Genomic DNA, 20211 nt, shown 5'->3' on the forward strand with positions numbered 1-20211 from the left:
AGAGGAAAAGGCATATCGTGCTTGTCATTTTGATACTTTTAAGAGTCAAAGCAGGCACGAGGAGAGAAATACACTGTGGAGATTGCCATCTAAATTTTGGTGATGACTGATCAGAGTTTTCGGACAAGAAGCTATTTTTGCATGAAATGTTTTAGACTGTTCCCAAAATCATCAATTGATCATTGTGACCTGACCTGCTGTGCCACTGCAGCCAAATATAACTAAAAAGGACATTTAAATATATCTTTTGTCAATTTTGTCATCCATTCTGATCCAATTCATTTCCTGCACATAAGGGCATTCAAAATGAGATGAAGCCCCGCCAATTGCTCATCTTTGTCTTCTGACCACCACTCGGAATATGGATGGAAGGCTCCAACATGGTCTGACTGCAAAAGACACCACATCACATCCATCACCACGAACTGCCAGAGCACAAGTCTACAGAGTTACTTAAAGTCAACATCTGGATGACGAGCCTTTGAGGTGCATCTGCTCAATGTTACTATCCTCCACTTTTGTCTCCCAGACAGTCTGCAGTGTCCCCTTGGGAGCCCAACGTGAGATAGACGGGCCCACGCAAGCGTTTTGCTGGGCTAGCAGAAACATTGGAGTGTTTGCTCACTTCTGTCCAATTGGTGAGATGGAGATCTGTGCCTGGCGACAAATTACTGAGATCGGGGGGTAGGCAGAGCAAGGCTCCACCGTGTCTTATTTATTTTCAATAAATAAAGCGAGCATGTGTTGAGCAGGGCGCAGCAGATGCGCCTGAGGAGCGCTTATGCAACACGACTGGCCGCCTGCTTTACATTAAACAACGAGATTGTGGCCACGTACATGTTGAGTTTTTCAAACAGAGGCACTTATCTTTGATCCTTGAATGTGAAAACAAAACGACCGTGAAAGGCTAGTGCATCTGTATAGCTGGCGTGTACAAAATAACGCAGCGGCCCTCATACACAATTTGGATGCTGGCCTACCTTCAATTTCGTCAGAGGATATAATATACTGTATATTGACACTGCTACATGTGTCAATGTAAAGCCCTCATAAAACTTTTGAATGCTTAACTAAGAATGTTTCAAGCAACATTTTAGTATATTAGGCTTTATCCGCTCCGTTTTTCGTGATAACATCTTACTTTCATCATCATCACAATTTTCTTACACTGAATCACTGACAAAAAAAGACACCTTTGTAAAAAGTATAGACTTGGGGTGCAAGTAAGGATTATTTTAGTCAAGGATTAATTTGTCAATTAATCAATAAATCAGATATTTTTTTAAAAAAGTATTTTTATTCCTTTGTTATTTCAAATGGACATATGATAGGTTCAGCGAAGACTCTAAAACGCCCAAAGGTGTAGAATCAACTGTTGACCAGCCCAAGGTCTACACTGCAGCTCACCCGAATTCAGCTGAGATGGACTCCAGGTTATCCATGACCATTACCACGCATGTCATCGATTTCACTTTTGTCTACCTGGAAACAATCATGGGCTGCCAATTACAAGTCAAAGCAACAGGTGGCTAGAAGCAGAACCATAAAATCCATTAAAGCCATTTCAGCATTTCATGAGCATCGAGTTGTTTGTCACACTGAATATGAACTAAAGAATAATCAAAGCAATAATCCAACAAGCACACTTGCAAAACTCTCTATGAATATGTACAGTAGCTACTGCCTAAAAGCGCCCAATGGAGTATCCGTAGGGTCCCATTGTAACAGCACAAGGAAGCAAGACAGATTGCTTTCACATGTAGTGCCCCCCCCCCAAAAAAAAAAATCCCAGTTGGAATTTTCCCACAAAGTTACAACTTAAAACAAATTGCGTGTCGACCAAAAGCCAAAGAGGAAAATTACGTGGCCTTTGCGTGTGCGAGCGCATGCGCGGGCGTGTGTGTGTGTGTGTGTGTGTGTGTGTGTGTGTGTGTGCCTGTGTGCGTGCATGCGTGTGTGTGTGCGTGTGTGTTTTCGGGGCACAATCCACACACTCACTGAATCTAAAGGGGTGTAAGACTAAATCAATTAAATTAGATTAAGATTTTAGCCAACGGACACCTGCCAATCAAAATATCATTACGGCCTTTTACATCCAGTACATGAAAAGAAAGTCGAAAAGATGATACAGTTGCTAAATCGTAGTACAGAGAACGTCAGTAAACAAAACTATCGACTGGCTCGAAAGCAGGGGTCTCCAACCTTTATGAAACTGAGAGTGACATCTTAGTTACTGATTAATGCAAAGGGCTACCACTTTGATTTATACTTCTGATGTAACAAATTTGCGCAAATTAGCTTAAATAATGTTATCAATAATTAATGATATTCATCTATATGAAGACACTGATGATGTGAACGATTTTTCACCCTTAAGATTATCAACAGGGCGTCACGGTGACCCACTGGTTAGCACGTCCGCCTCATAGTGCAAAGGTGCAGGGTTCGATTCCAGGCCCCAACTTTCCTGCGTGGAGTTTCTCTGGGTACTGCGGTTTCCTCCCAGATTCCAAAAACATGCATGGGAGGCTGATTGAAGACTCCAAATTGTCCCTACGTGTGAGTAGGAGCGCGGGGGGGGTTGTTCGTTTCTTTTTAGAACACGCCTGCGGGCTCCTGATGTGGTGATTGGGTGCTACCTGGTGGCATGTTGGTGACCCCTGCTTTCAAGTTGATCTTGAATGAATATCTCCGACGATAAATGATTTATAAAATGGATGGATGCATGGATGGATTATCAACAATGATTTAATAAGGTCGGGAAAAAATATCAACATGCATTATTTTCTTGCTTAATTTCCATTAAAAAACGTTTACATTTACAAATTATCATTTCTACAATATTCACAGTAAAGTGTTTTTTTTAGAACACGCCTGCGGGCTCCTGATGTGGTGATTGGGTGCTACCTGGTGGCATGTTGGTGACCCCTGCTTTCAAGTTGATCTTGAATAAATATCTCAATCTGCAACCCTAGTGAGGATAAACGATCCAGCCAAGGAATGGATGGTATTTGGGGAAAAAAGTGAAATATGTTCAATAGTTAAGATTAAAAAAATAAAAAGCGTCTGGCCAATACTCAGACCCAGAGTTGGTTGTCATTAAGTACGATGAATGAAATTATTTTGGGGGTTATTTGTTATTTGGGGGGCCTTTGAACTGTCACGCTCATACGAATGCATGTTGCCGGTACAGGATGAGGATGAGCCCACTTAACTACAATGTTATTCAAAGTATATCATTAAAAAATACTAACAACCCTCCCCACCCTCGCCCACGTATGATTCAACAAGTGAGGATCATATTTATAGTAAACCTTAAGTTCATTGTGAGTCAGTGTCTGCGATGAACTCAAATCCAGTTTCCATAATGCAATCATCATCTGCTCAATGACACATGATGACAGCAAAATAGGTTTTCCCAGATTAGGAAATAGAAAACTTTGCTTTCAAAAACCAAAACGGAGTCTAACTCGCTCCCCCTTTGGTTCCTTATTATTTAAATTTTTATATGCAACGTCTTTGTTTGACCTGGAACGATTAGTGAACGATTGATGGCATACACCTGGCATTGTAAATCAGGCATACGAATTCACTTCCATTGGACTTCAAACGCTACTGAATTTAATTAGCACCGTTGGATTGCAGAGTGAGGTATGTGTTTGTTGTTGAGCTATTTAAACTTATTGGAATAATGTGCAGTATTTATTTGGAAAATATTGAGTAATACAAATGGCAGGTGTTTTACATTGTAGATTTTTTTTTTTTTTTTGCACCCATTATTAGATCATGTGCTCTGCTCGTTTGGGCCAAGGGCAGCTACACTGAGCCTACGATTTGGTTGCAACCAGCAGAGGCACCTGGAACGGTACATTAGCCATGCGACATTAGTGATCAATACAGACCACACAGTTTGTTGTTCAATAAATCTTGTTGACTTGAGTAGCCAATAAAGAAACAAATCGTACCACTATCCTGTCGCAGTGATAAAACTTCCTCTTATATGGTTGTGTTATGTTGTCTTATTTGGTGGCTCAAATTATGGCTTTAGAGCCGAATAGGTTGAATGTACAATGGAATCTCGGTTCACCAAACTCGTTCAGAAACTTGAAATGTTCATGAACTGAAGCAACATTTCCCTTTAAAATGAATGTAATTAGAATTTATCCGTTCCATCCTCACAAGGACATTATGTTTATATCGATAAATATAGCACAATGTAAAAAAAATAAGTGAAAACACTTTCAAGGAATAATGCTCTATCGCGAGGAAATATTTGAGCAGTCTCATAGCCTTTTAAATATAAAGATGCTATCGCTAGATAGCTATCGTAATACAAACGCTATCACGAGTGAGTTTTTCATATATCCAAACAGAGAACAATTTTCTAACCTCGCAAAAGATCCAATCATGAAGCCACCACATCAGCCGCCTTCATTGCTCCTTTATTTTTAATAGTCCAAATGAAATGGTGGCTTTCATCAAACCAAACTGTGCAGTGAGAACACAAACATGAACACTGTTCACCTTAGCTATGCTTCTTTTGTTTTTTTTAAAGCAATATTATTCGGCTTATTCATAAAAAGATGTTTCAATGTGCAACACATGAAGTGAACGTTTACGTGGCACAAGAAAAAGTACAACTATGCCTTCTGCATTGATGCCAAGATTACTCACCACCAATGGATAATGTGTAACAAAACACTTCTTGATACATTTTGTTGGGAAACATAACTTGCTCATACACTGAGGTTCCACTGTTGTTTTTTTTTTGTCTCATCTGCCTACAATAAACAGAAAACGTCTACAAGTCCAACACCTCTCCAATGCATCTCCAGCATTTCATATCAAGATTATTTACAACATTTGATGCATGGCCTTCATGAAGTCATCAAAACAACCACCACCACAGAGTCATCTTAAAATTATACGTCACACTGTTTCCCAGAACATTCCTATGGCACCGCAACACCTTTATAGTGAATACACTTTGGCAAAAGATCTGTTTCAACTCGCAGAAATCTTCTCCCCTCAGAAAACGATTACCTCGACTTCCACAGCTCTCCTAGCAGACAGCTGGTAGTTCTACAATGTTCAAAGAGCATTTTAACATATTTGGTTTAGATGTGAAACTTGTTCTCAGCGTTATACACTGCAGACCCATGCATTTAAATTTAACTGTCCTGTTGTCACCATACATAATATCCTTTTTGAGCTAAACAACTGAACCGAGAGCACCCAAACCATAACGGCAAGATAAGTGCCACTCACCTGCAGCTGGGCTCAAAGTCAAGTGTAGTAGTAGCAGCAGCACGCACAGTCTACGTTGCACGAGTGGCCATTCTATCCATAGCCTGAGGGCAGGCACACGGATAGACACGGGTGGACGTGCACAAGGCCCAAAAATATTCAAATCCCAACACTGACTGCTGATTTGGATAGGAGCTGTTCCAAATTTGACACAGAGAAGGATTTGTTTGAAAGTTTTTTGTTTTTTTTTACTGTTTAGGAGAAGGTTGGCGTGTGCCAGGAGAGAGGCTGGTGTGTTGATATAAGAAGCAGATGTGAAATATGCACACTTGGGAAGGAAAACAGACAAAGTGCTGTTCCACTCAGACGTGGAAAAATAAAAAGCCACCATTGTAGATTTGAATGTCACACACCTGCCTTTACTTTGACCAGGAATCAATGGAAACTTGATGAGAGGTAAAAGTCACACTACAGTAAAATTAAGTGCATATTGAATAGTTACTTACCATAGAAAACGGCCCGTTCCCAGGAAATACTGTATAAGCCTTTGGAGTTTCAGTGGAAGAATTTCTCAATATTGACAAGGTCTCACAGGACACAGTGAAGGTCAAAGTTCTAGTTCCGACCTGATTCAAACTTGCTCTTGTTATGTCCCAGTCACTTTCCGGCTTGTATTATCGTCCTGATCCACAAAGGATGACAGTGGATGTGTTCACTTTGTTTATGACAGTAGTCTGACAGCCACACGAGCAAACACAGAGGCAGAAAGCCACAGGCCCCGCCCACCTTCCCTTGCCCTTCCCAATCACACCCACAAGAGCTGACTCACATCAACTCCCATTTTGCTCCCTAATGTTCTCCACATCACATTGTTACTTAGGCCTCAACTTAGACGGAAAACTCTCTTTACTGGTGAATGTTTTGGTCATATGGAGGTTTTCAATTGCCATTCAACCTTGAAGGTTGAACACTCTGGTCACCTTTTTGAAAGTGATGACCCAGAAAAGTCTCTCTCTTACAAGGTGGAAAAATTTAGCATTCTAGTTATCCCAAAGTTCAGAATGGATTTAAATGGTATTTAGACAGATTTCAGAACTGAACACATCAAGGAAAAGTTATATAAAACTTGTTGACTGACATCTGTAATAGTCTAGTGCAGGGGTGCCCAAACTTTTTGGACCGAAGATCTACTTTTCGATCAACTAACCTCCCGGGATCTACCCTTACCGACACGCGCGCGCACGCACACACACGCGCACGCGCACGCCATGAGAAACAGCCTGAAACTGAGGCATGCGATGCACTTTTGCAGCCTGTTAATTATCGTAGCTCACACGTACTGTTTTAAAGTGCTTCCCTGGGCCCTCCTAGATTTCTATTCTTTGCCCGTGCCCTCGGTGAATTGTACACGAAGCAAACTCTGAATGAGAATAATGACGATAAAAGATAGAGCGCAACAGCTCTGATCACAAGCTGCAATTGCAGACTGCTGAGCGCTAACAACTTCCGGTGACGTAATCACGCATCATCGTAAATTCAAGATTTAACTGCTTTATTTTATTTTTTAAATATTTTTTTTGTGAAAATGAGACTGATAGGATGATCAGGGTGCAGCGTAGATTAACACAAAAAAAAATTATTACTAACATGTACAAAGACACACAAATGGTTGTTTTGTTTTTTTCTCCTCGACACTCCTCGGATCTACTTGGGACCTGTCTTAGATCTACCGGTAGATCAGGATCGACGTAATGGGCACCCCTGGTCTAGTGGGTCAAAATCCGAAAATGTCACAGTCAAAATAATTATTGTTCCTGTGGGCATCACATTTATGCTTTTATCACTTATTCTTACACAAGGAACCATTCTTGGAAATCACGAGCAGTCAAAGCAGTGTATTATGAGGCCATGCTTGATTTTCTAGTGCAGCATGTTTGGAACATATTAGTAATGGAATTTGACAGTAGTGCCTGGCAGGAAATCGAAATTGCTCTTTTTAGGTAAAAATGACAACTGTGAAAAAGGCCATGGGGGGGGGGGGGGCAGGGGGGGGACGAATTCCAATTCATAAATACGTCACGGCATATTCCACATGGAACAGGTTCAGCATTCACACATTAAATTTAAAAAAGAAAAGGAAAATAATGATATGGATATCAAGTTGTAACTTCTAAGATAAAGGGTGGCGCAGTGAGGCCGCTCTTTTGTTTTTGGGTCTAATCCGAGATGACTGCATTTAAATCCCTCACAATTAACTAGCTCACAAAAAACAAAGGTGCACCCCCAAGGCAGAAGTGGGAGGGGGTGGCACATGTTTGCGATCGGGTAAAGGACGGGGTGGCTATTAATGCCAAACCCCCCCCCAACATCAGTGACTCAAAATAAAGCAACCTGTTGTATCGATGGCCCCTGCTGTCAGTCTTAATTCGAGGAGGCTACTCTTAAAAGAGGGGAGGGCAGCAATGCAATTAACGTGAAGGATTACACCCCACTGGCAATGCCATTGTTGGGGGAGGAATGAATAGTTGGGGGAAGGGGGAGTCCTGCTCTGTGACCCGACCTTGGCATTAACCCCCTGACCAACTATGAGCTTTGAATTCCACCAAGTCTTACCGGGAAGTCTGCAGTGCAAGAGCAAACAAAGGAAAGCAGTAGTGTGAGGATAATGATGATGAGCACGTCGGCATAAGAAACAAAGCGTGGACGCACACCGGGAGTCTGCTGTTACTTCCCACATATTCTTGGCCAGGCGGCCGGTTGGTTGGTTGGCTTCAATTTTGGAGAGTAAGTGTGCTGAAGTTGGGCAGCCATAATCATATACACTTTATGTTATAAAAAAAAGCCTTGCACTGCCTCTGGAGTCAAGCCGTGCAGATTTAACATTTCATTAAGTTGCAGTTAACATGAGTGAAACATGACTGGAGGCTCGTTTTTCGAGGGCTTGCTATCTTAACCCCTCCTTGCTTGGGGCCTGAACCCCGATTAATGGGGCCTATCCAAGGAACGTTTTCATTGGAGCATCACTCAGGTAGCCTCTTCCTGTTATTCCTTGTCTGTTGCTATGCTTCTTAAATCCTGACTGGGATGCAATTGAGCGGGTGACTAGGCGTCATTTGTGTTTCCATTTTCCAGCGACAGTAAGACAAACTGTGCAGTGGAAAAGTTGCTACAGGATGCCAGTTGATTGCAAAAATAGTTAATTCCAAGATTAATCGGTCAGAATCACAAAAACAATGTTCTAAGTTGGTGGCTATTTTAAAATTTGGAACAGAAAAATTTCCAGGGGCTCCTTCTGGATGTGTCATCAGGGCAGACTAATTTGCGATGTAGCGTCTGTGTCATCCTCATCATCATCACCAATGGTTGGAAAAGTACACTTAGTGTGCGACTGTCAGCGTCATGGAAAGCCTGTTGGAGCATGCTGAGGTCACAACTCTAGCTGAGACTTTTTTCTCCTGTTACATTTATTTAGTTTTATATGCTTTGAATAAGCAAAACAAGCATTAGTTGACGTGTTTGGGACAATCAGGGCAATTGATATTTCAACTAACAGCAAAAGTTGTGTTTACGGTTTGTTTATAGTAAACCTGAACTTTAAAATGCCTGAAAATGGGTCTCTGAATGGACGCTTTTGAAAACAACATTTTTTATTTCTGTGTCAAAAGCAGAAAATGGTTAGCAATGAAAACACTGGGCATGTGCATGTCTTCTGCTTTCAAAGACAATCACTATTTACAGTGTTGTGGTCAATCAACTGCCTTTTGCCTTTTCAGGCAACCAAAACACAATTTTCATATCAAAGAATAGTCAAAACAATACCACTTTTTATCTATTTTAAATTAAGTGCTCTGTGAATGGCTCATAAATGTGGCATAGAAGCAGTTTCCTCCCAAGATATTATTTCCTGCAGTTGAATTTGGAAAGGGAACGAGTTGAGAGACGCTTGACATCAGGAGAGAGCAGCAGTGCTCCTTAATACTTAACAGCCCTTGACACATACAGTAGCCTACATGAAGAGGACATGTAGCTTCGAGGGAGTGTTTACTGCCCCGCTTCAACACGTCAGCGCTAGTTAGGTGAGATTTTCAGCAGCGGCAGCAGAAATGGCGGGCTAAACACCAATCCGGAACAAGAGAAGGTGAGAAAGCGTGAAAATTAGATCATGAACATCATGAGGCAAAGAAGGCGAGAGTGACAACACAGAGAGCCTTGGGCCCCAGATGTTTGGAGGGAAGGGCCTGTTTCCATGGCAAGCCACACCTTACAATTTGTCTTGTCTGGTCGTGTCCCATCAAGGCTCACAAGGAGGGAGAAGTGAGACAAAAAAGACAAGCAAGCAGGGACTAGCACCAAGCGCAGACTGACGCAAATCTAGCGAGGACTGATCCAACTTGAAGGTAAACAAACCGCCAATACACCCTGCAGGCGGCTTTTAATCTCTTGGATTTACAGGAACCCGCAGCAAAGTCAAATCCAAATAGAGCAAAAAAAATATCGCGAAAACACATGGCCACACAATCAGCAAAGGCGAGGAGGGGAGGCACCTTGTTGAAGTAGACAGAGTACAATCATTCGTGCCCGTTTCACAATCTTCCTCTGAACCACCAGCATCATGTAAAAACGTAAACTAAAACTAAAAAACACACTTCTTCTGAGAATATATGTCATTACCCATGAAACAGGAAGTAGTATGCTAAGTACCGGCAACAAGCAGATATAATGTGATGTGAACAAATAGGGTTAAAGAAACCTATTTTCTTTTTTTTCAAACCACATTTTTTTACTGGACAGATGGACAGACAGACAGATAGATAGATAGATAGATAGATAGATAGATGACTAAAACACAGAGAGACGAACAATGTCACAAAATTTTGGTCTCAACCCCTCTTCTGAGTTTGTCAAACCTCTGTATGACTTGAAACAACATTCGCATATGGTCAAGGGCAAAGAGCGGAAAAGGTGTTTAAAAAAAATATGTCTACTTTTTTTGCAGACAAGTGGTTGTAAAAGTAAGTATTTATCGATTCAGGGAGTGAATATATAGATGTCCAAGTTTGCCCCAAATTTGTCTGACTAATGCTGAGTAAGTTTTCTTTTGGGGAGAACAATAAATCCAGTGGCAGGACTGTAGCTTAGTGACTGTAACTGCTTGTTTGCTTTTTATGAACTGTTAAAACTGAAGCATAAATAGCTTCAAATAAGTAATAAATAAAGAAAGATGAGTGATAAGAGTACGAGATTTGATCATGAATCCTTTTTTATAGCCCAGCACAAACACAAGGGAGAGTCTTCCTGCTCTTACCACACACCTCCATGTCATAAATTCAAGAGGAACATTTGAAATTGTGACATTGGGGAATGTCACATCCTTAAAGGCCCATGGCAATGTGAGTCAGGACATGAAAACAAGTACAAGAAAATGTCCACCATTAACTACTTCTCAAGACAAAAACTGATCACAGTGAGCAATAAATCACAACCCCCATTCACACGGACCTCCAAAAAGGATAACACTGTGACAGGTTTGGCTAAACTTTAGCCAAACCTGTTACAGTTTAGCCGCTAAACGGTAGCCTGCTATTAGCTTAACCTGTAACTCAGGAGCCAGTTATAAAGATTACTTAAAGTTTACTTGAAGCGCAAGATGAGTTTTTGAGATTTAAGTTCTCAATATACTGTATGTAACAGTCCCAACGAATTCATATTGTGTGTTGTTGTATGAATTATTTTTGCTCCATGTACAGCACTTTGTATGTAGCGGGCGTTGTTTTCAAGTGCTCTATAAATATAGTGGATTTTAGCTGTCCTTTTGTGACTTTTGATTCATTGTAAATCAATGACCTAAAAACAATTATTTGGGTGAAAATGTCAATTCATTTGGGGTTGTATTAGATCCACATGGCCAAAATTAGACACCTTGACTAATATTTAGTTGAATGTGCTTTCGTGAGTTTCAGGTGACATTTTTATCACTAACAACAAACGTCTGGAATAACTTTGGCATTATATTCAAACGGCTCCCTTCGTTCCCCTTGCCATCACCTTTTTTGCACGTCTAATGACTTTCTATACATTTGTGCATACAACACATCCTTTTTGCTACATTGTTTTTTTGCTACTGGAGTGACAGCAACTCTATCTGGGAAAAAAAGCACAAATCTAGCCTTTCTGAAAAGGTAAATACACCACCCTGCATTTTCTACCTTTACGCTTCCTTTTCTCTCTACAAGAAAGGACCGCTCATTTGAAAAGAGGAAAATCCACATGATGCCAGACTGTGGCGAGGTAGCAGGACAGAGTGCAGGACAACCAAAACAAGCAAGCAGGGAGCAGGCACCATGTCCATCTCCCTCAGTCTTCTGGCCAGACTCCCATTGTCCAATCTGGCAGCTTCAAAGCACTAATTCATTAAACGCTCCAGTGGCCAAACACAAGAGGCCCGACACCCCTTTTAAACTGCCTAAAAGAAGCACGGCAGCTTTCGCCCTCGGCCTGACCTTGGAGATCAAGTTTAGTGTTGCTGAATCTGATGAGGAAATCAACAGGGGAAGTGGCTGCCATGTGCGGGCTACTTACTGCAGTTCAGTTTACCTACTCAGTCTAGAAATCTTACCAAATGAATATGAGGTGATGGGTAGTTTATGATCGTCAAGCACCAATTTAAAGTATTTGTCAATCAACGCTGTTCTTCCATCCCTCAACAGTCTCTCCAAATTTAGAGACGTGATTTTTCGACTGTCAGTGAATGGGAACTGAGCCCATGCCACCTGCAATGAAGTGAGACGAATGTACCATTAAATCACCAGTGACCTAAAATGTAATTATGATATTGAATTTTATGACAAAGAAGTCTCAAAGAGAATAGCAAACACTGGTAAATGTGGTTAAAGTCAGCAAAGTACCATAAGAAGAGGCGCCATGAACTACTTTTCATGACCAAAACAGATCACTGTGAGCAATAAATCACAATTTCCATTTACATGGACCTGCAAAAAGGAGAACACTGGAACAGGATTGGGTAAACGGTAGCCTGTTATTAGAGTAACCTGTAACTCCGGAGCCAGTTATAAAGATTACTTTAGGTTTACTTAAAGCGCATTATGAGTTGTTGAGATTTAAGTCCTCAATATTCTGTAACAGTCCCCAAAAAAATTCTATATGGAAATGAAGATGGAATTCGTCAAAGTTGCCTATTCCTGCCTCATAACACCCAGATCTTATAACGTTTTATGAAAACCACGTTTCATTGCAACACAATTTATACAAAATTTTGTAACATACTTAGCAAAGTGGTAAATGGAAATGTGCACGGCACAACCAGTGGGGCTGTCGTCTAGCACTGTTGTTATGGTTGTGACCTAATTGCACGTGCATGCACACCTTCCATGCAAAGGTGTGCTTTCCAAAAAAATACTTTGAGATCTGTTTTGTATGCGTCTTACGATTCCAAAACACACACCATCTTATCCATAAACAGCCAAAATAAATGGCTTTATTCATTTTGTGTAAATGCCCCATGATAAAGTCCCATGTCTTCTTGACAACACTTGGTCTTACCTTTGAGGCCCTGCGTCGATCAGGGCACTCGGGGTGCTGGCACACCACCCAGTCCTCCTCCTGAACAGGCTTGTCATCTGAAACCAAACAAATAGGCAAATTCAAACATTTGTCACTGTACAAATAACTTCATCTCGAGCTAATTACATGCATTCATTAACACTTGTTTCTTGGTAAAGCTGTTGAAAATGTTTTCTGGATTTGTCGCCTGAGTTGATAGTATGAATGGATAAAGTAGGTGGGGGGAAAAAAAAAGGTGGCGAGAGTGACTGAGCGGCAAAGTGATACAGAGTAAACACAAGCTTGGAGGGAGCGGGCGGGGAGCACTAATGGGAGGAGATCAGAGGGGCATGAATAATGACGGACAGGGCTGGAAGAAAATGGAGCAAAAAAGTCGAAAGCTCCATCCCTCTTTCTTTAACAAAGTGCACTCACTCCATGGTCCACAATAACATTTCGCTCATGTCAAATAAACTTCCCAAACTTACTCTGCCAGTCAATATTGAGCAAGTGATGAAAAGCCTTGTTTATGTCTTCATCTTGTGCAGGTACTTCCAAGTACACGAGATAAAGACATGATAACAAAAGACGGGCATATTTACCAGCCTGTCTTAATGAGGCCCCTCTTTTGCACAGGGGGTGGTCATAATGTCACCTGCTTCCTTTCAAAAGAAGCCAACTATCATGTTTCACGACTACGTCTAAGGCAAGGCACTTTTCAAAGGGTTGCAGTTGAAACATGAAGCCGAACACTTTTTTTGGGGGCAAGAGGAAAAATAAATAAATAAAAGACCCAAAGCCTTGTTCCGCTCTGAAAGTCTCTTAGTCATTCACTTGGCCACAGCTACACCGATGGGTCAAAGGTGCTTGTGGGAAGGAGGGAGTCAAGCACTGTAATTGCCGCAGACCTCACGGTCGGCGGTGTCGCTGCCGGGAGGATGAGGGACAACCCAATCGGCGGCAGACTTCCTTCAACAAAATGTGGTCTCACGATGTGCTCAAGCAGAAAGTTTCCTCTGACTTTTGCCCAGCTTCCCAGGATAGACTACACAAGATTTCTTTCCTTTTTTTTTTTTTAATGGCTTCATCTATGGATGGGCATTTGAACTAAATTTGTTTTGTTGACAATGAGAAGAAGAATTCCAAATATTTTGAATGGGATGTAAGGCTGTCTCAATGTGATGAAGTCATTTATGCCATTGTAATATTCCGTAGAATAACACTGCCATGACGGAGTAATGCCATCGTGGAGGTCTGCTCAACTTCTCATAAGTAATATTTGTTCTTCCGACCACAATCTAGACCAAAATCGAGACCAAAGCCAGCATACCACTCCTGGTGGCTACTGTGCCGTACGTTGTTTCAGGACACGATCAACTTCACAACTGAATTGAATTAATTGTACGACTGATCAGCCTTTCGATAATTCGAAAACCGCTCCTTAATGTATTGAACGGTATTATGTTAGGCACTAAAAATGCATACCATAAGATAAGTAGGTTTTACAGTTATAAATACAGCACCTTGGGGACACAGATGAATATTTCTTTTGAATTTTAGCTACAGGTAATGTAGACCCCTAACAGCGATATCAACTGCTCAGGGGAACAAATTTCATTCACATCTTAAAATTGCCACTGTATAAAATGGACTGATCAAATGGATTTCCAATTTTTTTTATATATATACTAACGCCCCCATTTTCCCATAGACTTCCTCGTCATATCATGCTGACATTCCCTCTCAGTCTCTCTCTCTGATGAATCGGAATTCCTCAACTCAGCACTGCTGATGAAGCCAAAAGCTAACACAAGCTATACACGGACGCACACGTGACAGTGCACAAAGAGATCGCACACTAAAGAGACAGTGGAGAAGCACTATGCCGCTAGCTGCAAACTGAGGCATTTGCCAGTGGAAATGTTAACTTTTTATTTATGTACTAAATCACGTGTGGATTTCAGGAGAAGTACATTGATAAGTAACACCAATCAAAAGCTGATTCTTTTGCCTCGATGCTTGCGAGTGTTTACGCGCGTAGCAATTTTTTTTTCCATCAGGCTTCATGAAAGGTTGCAATGTTTTGCAAACAGTTTTAATGGTCGCGTACAGTTTTTCTTGCCACAACGAAATTTGCACTGTTCAAAATTTGATGGCCACAAGAAAAACTGTTAGCCACCATTAAAACGCCTTTAACAAACCCTGACGAACAAAAAACATCCGGTCCTGTTCGCAAACACTTCCAAAGAAACTTTTAGTCTTAATTCGAGCGCTTAAAAACATAAAAAATAATCAATCGAGCATGATCGAGTCCAGATCATGTTTTTAACTCACAAATACGTAGACCAAGTGTATTAAAATTCCAATTTGGGTTAAAAACCAGCAGTACATGCAGTTGTGGCAAACGTCGACAGTACATACAATATGAAACCAGTGAACAATGTTCCAGAGAAGGGTGGTGGTGGTGGTGGTGGTGGAGGACACGTTCCAAGTTGAAAGATGCTGACAACTCAAGTTGCATTCAACGGATCCACTCATCGTGGAGTGACGAAATGACAGCGGCGCCGCCGGCTCAGGAAAACAGTTTGGTCGCCACGTTCAAAAGCAATCACGAGGAGATTACTGCATAGCCCAAATATCTGAAGGAATTTGTGTCACAAGGTACAGTAAGTGGACAAAAGCTCAATGAATATTATGTAACATTGCAATCTTTAATCTTTAAGGCCTCATGAAATACCGGATTTTGGGGAAAAACGAAAGTAGGCCTTGACAACGATGTGTGTAGATAACTAATCAAACCCTCTGGGAATTTGGGAGATTGCCATCAAAATTATTAGTCAATTTCAGCAAAATCATGTGAACTCAAGAGTGACACATGAAATCCTCACCAATTCCTCCCAACTCACTAATTTCCTTGTTTTGATTCAGAAACGAGTGTACCCATGTCTTATTTACGACCAAAAATAACAGCAAAGCAACATAGAAAACAGCATTCAGGTTATCTTCAAATCCAGAAGAAGTGCCATGTTGTGGCCAAACGCAAAATGAAGTTGCCATAGCTAAATGAATGGATGAAATGAAATGAAATGAAATGAAATGGAGCATGTCAGAAACAAATAACGGTCACACAAGCATTTGCATCTAGGTCAACTGCAAGCTCGGGAAAAAAAGTTTCTCTTCAGGTTGCATCGTGATAATTTTCGTTAACCAAACCTCACAGGATAAAAGTAGTCTCATGTGACAGAGTACTCCAGTGTGTGTGTGTGTGTGTGTGTGTGTGTGTGTGTGTGTGTGTGTGTGTGTGTGTGTGTGTGTGTGTGCGCGTGACCATGTAACCTTGGAACTCAAATTACAAATGGTTCAGGTTTAAAATGCTCAATGTGAAGATGTAAAGTGAAGGCAACGACGTTTCTACTTTAGTCACAGTTAAAAATGCACTGATCAAAATTCTCTCTGTGACGGTCGTCTGTCAGACAGCTTTGCGTCAGCAGCCATCGTCCATATTATTTATTGTCCTTTTGGAGCAATTTGTGGTGCAGCCAGCAAGACAGAAACAAACAGTCCGCAGATGCAAACACAATGGCAATTAAAAAAAACGCAATGCATAACAATAATAGCTCAAATGATTCATAAGAATCAACAAGAAAACATTGTGCAGTGTGCCTTAAAAAAAAAAAGCTAAAACGGCCAAAAATGACTCATGGTTAAATAAATGGCATGAAATGCATCCAATCAATTAGGGTCGTTGAAAAGGCCACGAGCCACAGGAACTCCAGGACTTTCTTGACCTCCCCGTTTTACACCTGGACAGGTAGAATCTGCGCCCAGAAGGAAACAATTTAAATTCAAATGCCAGGGGGTGAGTGGGCTCAAATAAAAATCTGCCTTGATTTCTTGAGCGACCTGCTCTTATGTCTAAATCCATCAGTACCTGTGCCTATGATTTTTGTAAACACCTCCACAATACCCTGAAATCTGTTGCGATTTTTTTTTTAGGGCGAGACACACAAACCAACAAAGAAAAGCAAATGCAAGAACAGATTCAATAAAACATCCTCATAAAACAAGTGTCTATATTCAGATTCCTAAGTTTGCGCCAGTGCTCTCTTACAGACAGTGTCAACTCGACGTTCAAACGCAAGTGTGTCATCAATTACTTTGCCCGGATATTTGAACTGCTGTACTCTCTCTAGCCTGATTATTAAGCACCAAAGAAGGCTAGTTCTGAAAATCAATCATCATTTCGTTTTGGAAAGCTTAAGTTTGCGGGAGCACAACCTGCACCATTGAGTGAATTCCTCCGCAAACAGGGCTAGGCACAGGGTCGTCATGACTGAGGAGGGACACGATCAGTGAATCATCATCACATTTTACAACGTGACATTTCTCATGTAAACACTGGCATGTGTTTGTGTGTAACAAAAATAGGAGAGGCGAAAGAACGCAACCCTGAGGTGAGCCGGTGGAAGGAAAAAGAACGTCGGGCAAGATGGCACTGACCCTCACACGTCGTGACCTTCCAGTTAAAATAAAGAAATAATTCAAACAACCAACATATAAGACCGCTATCGATATTGTGGCTCAAAAGATGCCTGTCTAAAATGTGGGGCTGGATACAATTAAAAGCAGACAAACGAAGCACCGTCGAAGTGCACAGTGATCATATTAAGGAGAGTGAGCGTCTGCAGATATCCAAACTGAAGAGGATCCAAGTCTGACTGGACAATGTCCATAAGGTTGTCTTTCTCCATCCTCTCAAGCGACTAAGGGAGATAAGAGCCACGGGTCACAAGTATTTCAAAGTCTTAGCGCATTTATTTTTGCAGTAAGATGGATGGAAAGTTCCAGCACTTTCATGCTTGCTGGCAGGGAGGTTGAGACACATTCCTTCGCAGCCCTTTGTTATCACATCCCTTTCACTAATAGCGTGAATGAGGAAGGGCAGCGGAAAGTGAGTACCCCTGTGCCACATCACAGACGGGCTGCAGAGAAATGTTTCAGTGCATCTGTTCACTTTGTTGCCGAGTAAATATTTCATCTGTGTGTTTTCCCTCTCTTTTGCATTTGTGGCGAGTTGTCTCCATGACTGGTGGCTCAGCAATTTCCACAAGAGACGCAAAAACTGGTTGGGAGGGGGGGGGGGGCTTTCCATGATGAAGGTGGAACACTTTGCTCCAAATAACAGTGCCGGTCAGAAAAAGAAAGGCCAACACAACAAAATGAAGTCATGTCTGTTGCAGTGTAGCATCAAACAATGACTTGCACAATCATGGCACATGTGCAACAAATGTCTGACAACAAACTAAAAGGGTAGTGGTGAATAAAACACTCAACTAACGTTAAAGCACAATGGGGAAAATTTGGCAGAAGATGTGGAAAATTGACCACGCTGAGTTGCCATTTATGCAGGCTTGCTTGAGACAGGCACTGGTGATTCTTCGTGTCTGGGTGTCGATGACAGTGACTGTTGCAACTAAAAGGCAATAAGGTGGACCACAAAAGCCCCAATGTCTAGACTGCTTGCAGTATTACAGCATCTAAAATGTGTTCATTTCAACCTGTTATGGGGGGTTTGATGGCCTCCAATTTGTTCAGACTTTAGAAAAAATAACCCCCGCAAAATAATCCATTCCAGGGTCAAATTTTGTGAAAATGTACTTTTAATACGTTCATCATTTTCACAATTGAAGCATCAAAACCATGAGAATAATTGTGGTTATCTGCCCAATAGGTGATAAAACTCACACCAGGATCAGTTGGTGATCTTACCGCACAGATTATGGATGGCGTCCAGCGATGACGACCAGAAGTAGCGCTCGATTCCCATTTGGGAGTTGGGTGATGGTGTCGGCTCCAACTCATAAGCGCCGTGCTTCTTCCAGTACAGGAACATTCCGCTGACTTAAACTAATTCACTCTCTAGTTATTAATGAAAAGGAAAATTTTTTATAAGATGCTATAAAGTGAGATGTGACCCAGCTGTGAGTCAACTGTGAAGTTGCTGATCGGCCTGCGCATTCCTCTCCACAATGAGCTCATCTTCCAAAATCGGAAACTTGCCAGTCCAAACTCGGCTTTAAATGCCTGCCAATACAGTCATTCCAAATATCCACCTGCACGATGACCTCATGCGGTCCTGCCGTCAAGCATCTTCGTGCTACACCTCCAGAAGAGCAGAGAAGCCGGAAAAAAAAAAAAAACTCTTCTCAAGAAACCGAGTTTAAGTCTAAATTTCGAACATCTTAGAGGAAGAAGCAGTGCTATCAAATGATGTAATAATAAAAGCCACTCCGATGCCGCCTCCTATTGAGACCACCAGCCAACACCTTGTCAGACTCCTCAAAACGATTCAAGAGCGATTCCTTCCGCCACCGCCGTTCTCCCTGAGACTCGACCTTGTCTGTGATCAGAGTTTCCTCAACTGTACAACACTCGTGCGAGCCAAGCTGCTTCTGTAGGATGTCTCGACCATAGGGGGGCTTTTAGGGCCCACGCAGTCAGACAAGTGCTGCATTCATGAAGGGGTGAGATGCATGCTGGGGTAGTCTGGGCTGATGACTTTTGGACCGGACGGCACAAAGATCTCTTTTAAACAACCCTCCTACATGCAGAGTAGACTCTCTTTATATTTTGCACTCACTGTAAAGGGCTCACATATTCTGCATTAATTTATGGCTGTGCCCTTTAACTGTATTCATTTTTTTGAATGAGTGTCCTTGTGTGTGTGTGTGTGGGGGGGGTAGCAGGGGGGAGGGGGAGCAATGCACAGATAACAAATAAAAGGTAATGATGATAATGATCAAACTGGCGATGTCAACAGGCTAAAACAATTGGTAGTGGCCAGGGGTTGGTAGGAACGCATTACAAATCCTCAGTTAAATTCACTCTAGTAACTTTAGAGATAAATTATAAATGGGGAGAGGATTTGATTGAATCTACTTTTAACTTTTACTTGAGTACTTCGGAATAGGAGAAAAAAAAAAAAAAAACGCTCCACAAAATTAGAAATTTGTTCCTCTAATGAAGTCACTGGTTTGCCAAACTGCTCCGTGGGGAACAAAAAATTATTTCGAGCGCTGCTGTTACCATTTATTTGTCAACGACTATCATTGTGACGAATATGAGTAATTGAGTACGAGTGATGATTCTCATGGCTTGGTGATAGAGTGGTTGTCTCCCAACCCAGAGGTTAGGGATTTAATCCCCAGCCATTGAGACCTTGTTGAAGTGTCCTTGACAGTGGCGGTTCTGGGGGGGGGCCAACGGGGGCCAGTGCCCCTGTAGCACTGACTCTGGCCCCCCCTGTGGCCCCCCCTCCGAACGTAGATTACGCAGTGGCGCAGAGTTGCAGACACGAAAGGTGGAACCAAAGTGCGTGGCTTAACATTCTAGTCGGACCCTTTA

At 41.7% G+C, this 20211-nt stretch overlaps 1 protein-coding gene across 3 annotated transcripts in view; it reads right to left on the reverse strand.

Annotated features, from left to right (window-relative positions):
• Positions 1–20211, reverse strand: part of plekhg5b (pleckstrin homology domain containing, family G (with RhoGef domain) member 5b) — a 59628-nt gene that overhangs the window by 30947 nt on the left and 8470 nt on the right. For 2 of the 3 annotated variants that reach the window (XR_002167840.1, XM_019866239.1), the window contains exon 2: positions 12808–12884. Coding sequence is in view for 1 of the 3 variants with exons in the window: in XM_019866239.1 (XP_019721798.1) it covers positions 12808–12884 (77 nt within the window). In the remaining 2 variants the exon portion in view is untranslated. Of the gene's footprint in view, positions 1–5753; positions 5984–12807; positions 12885–20211 lie in introns of those variants that run through there. The other variant, XR_002167842.1, reaches the window with a different exon arrangement.

The sequence above is a fragment of the Hippocampus comes genome, unplaced genomic scaffold, assembly GCF_001891065.2.
Source record: "Hippocampus comes isolate QL1 unplaced genomic scaffold, H_comes_QL1_v1.1 scaffold409, whole genome shotgun sequence".
Taxonomy (NCBI): domain Eukaryota; kingdom Metazoa; phylum Chordata; class Actinopteri; order Syngnathiformes; family Syngnathidae; genus Hippocampus; species Hippocampus comes.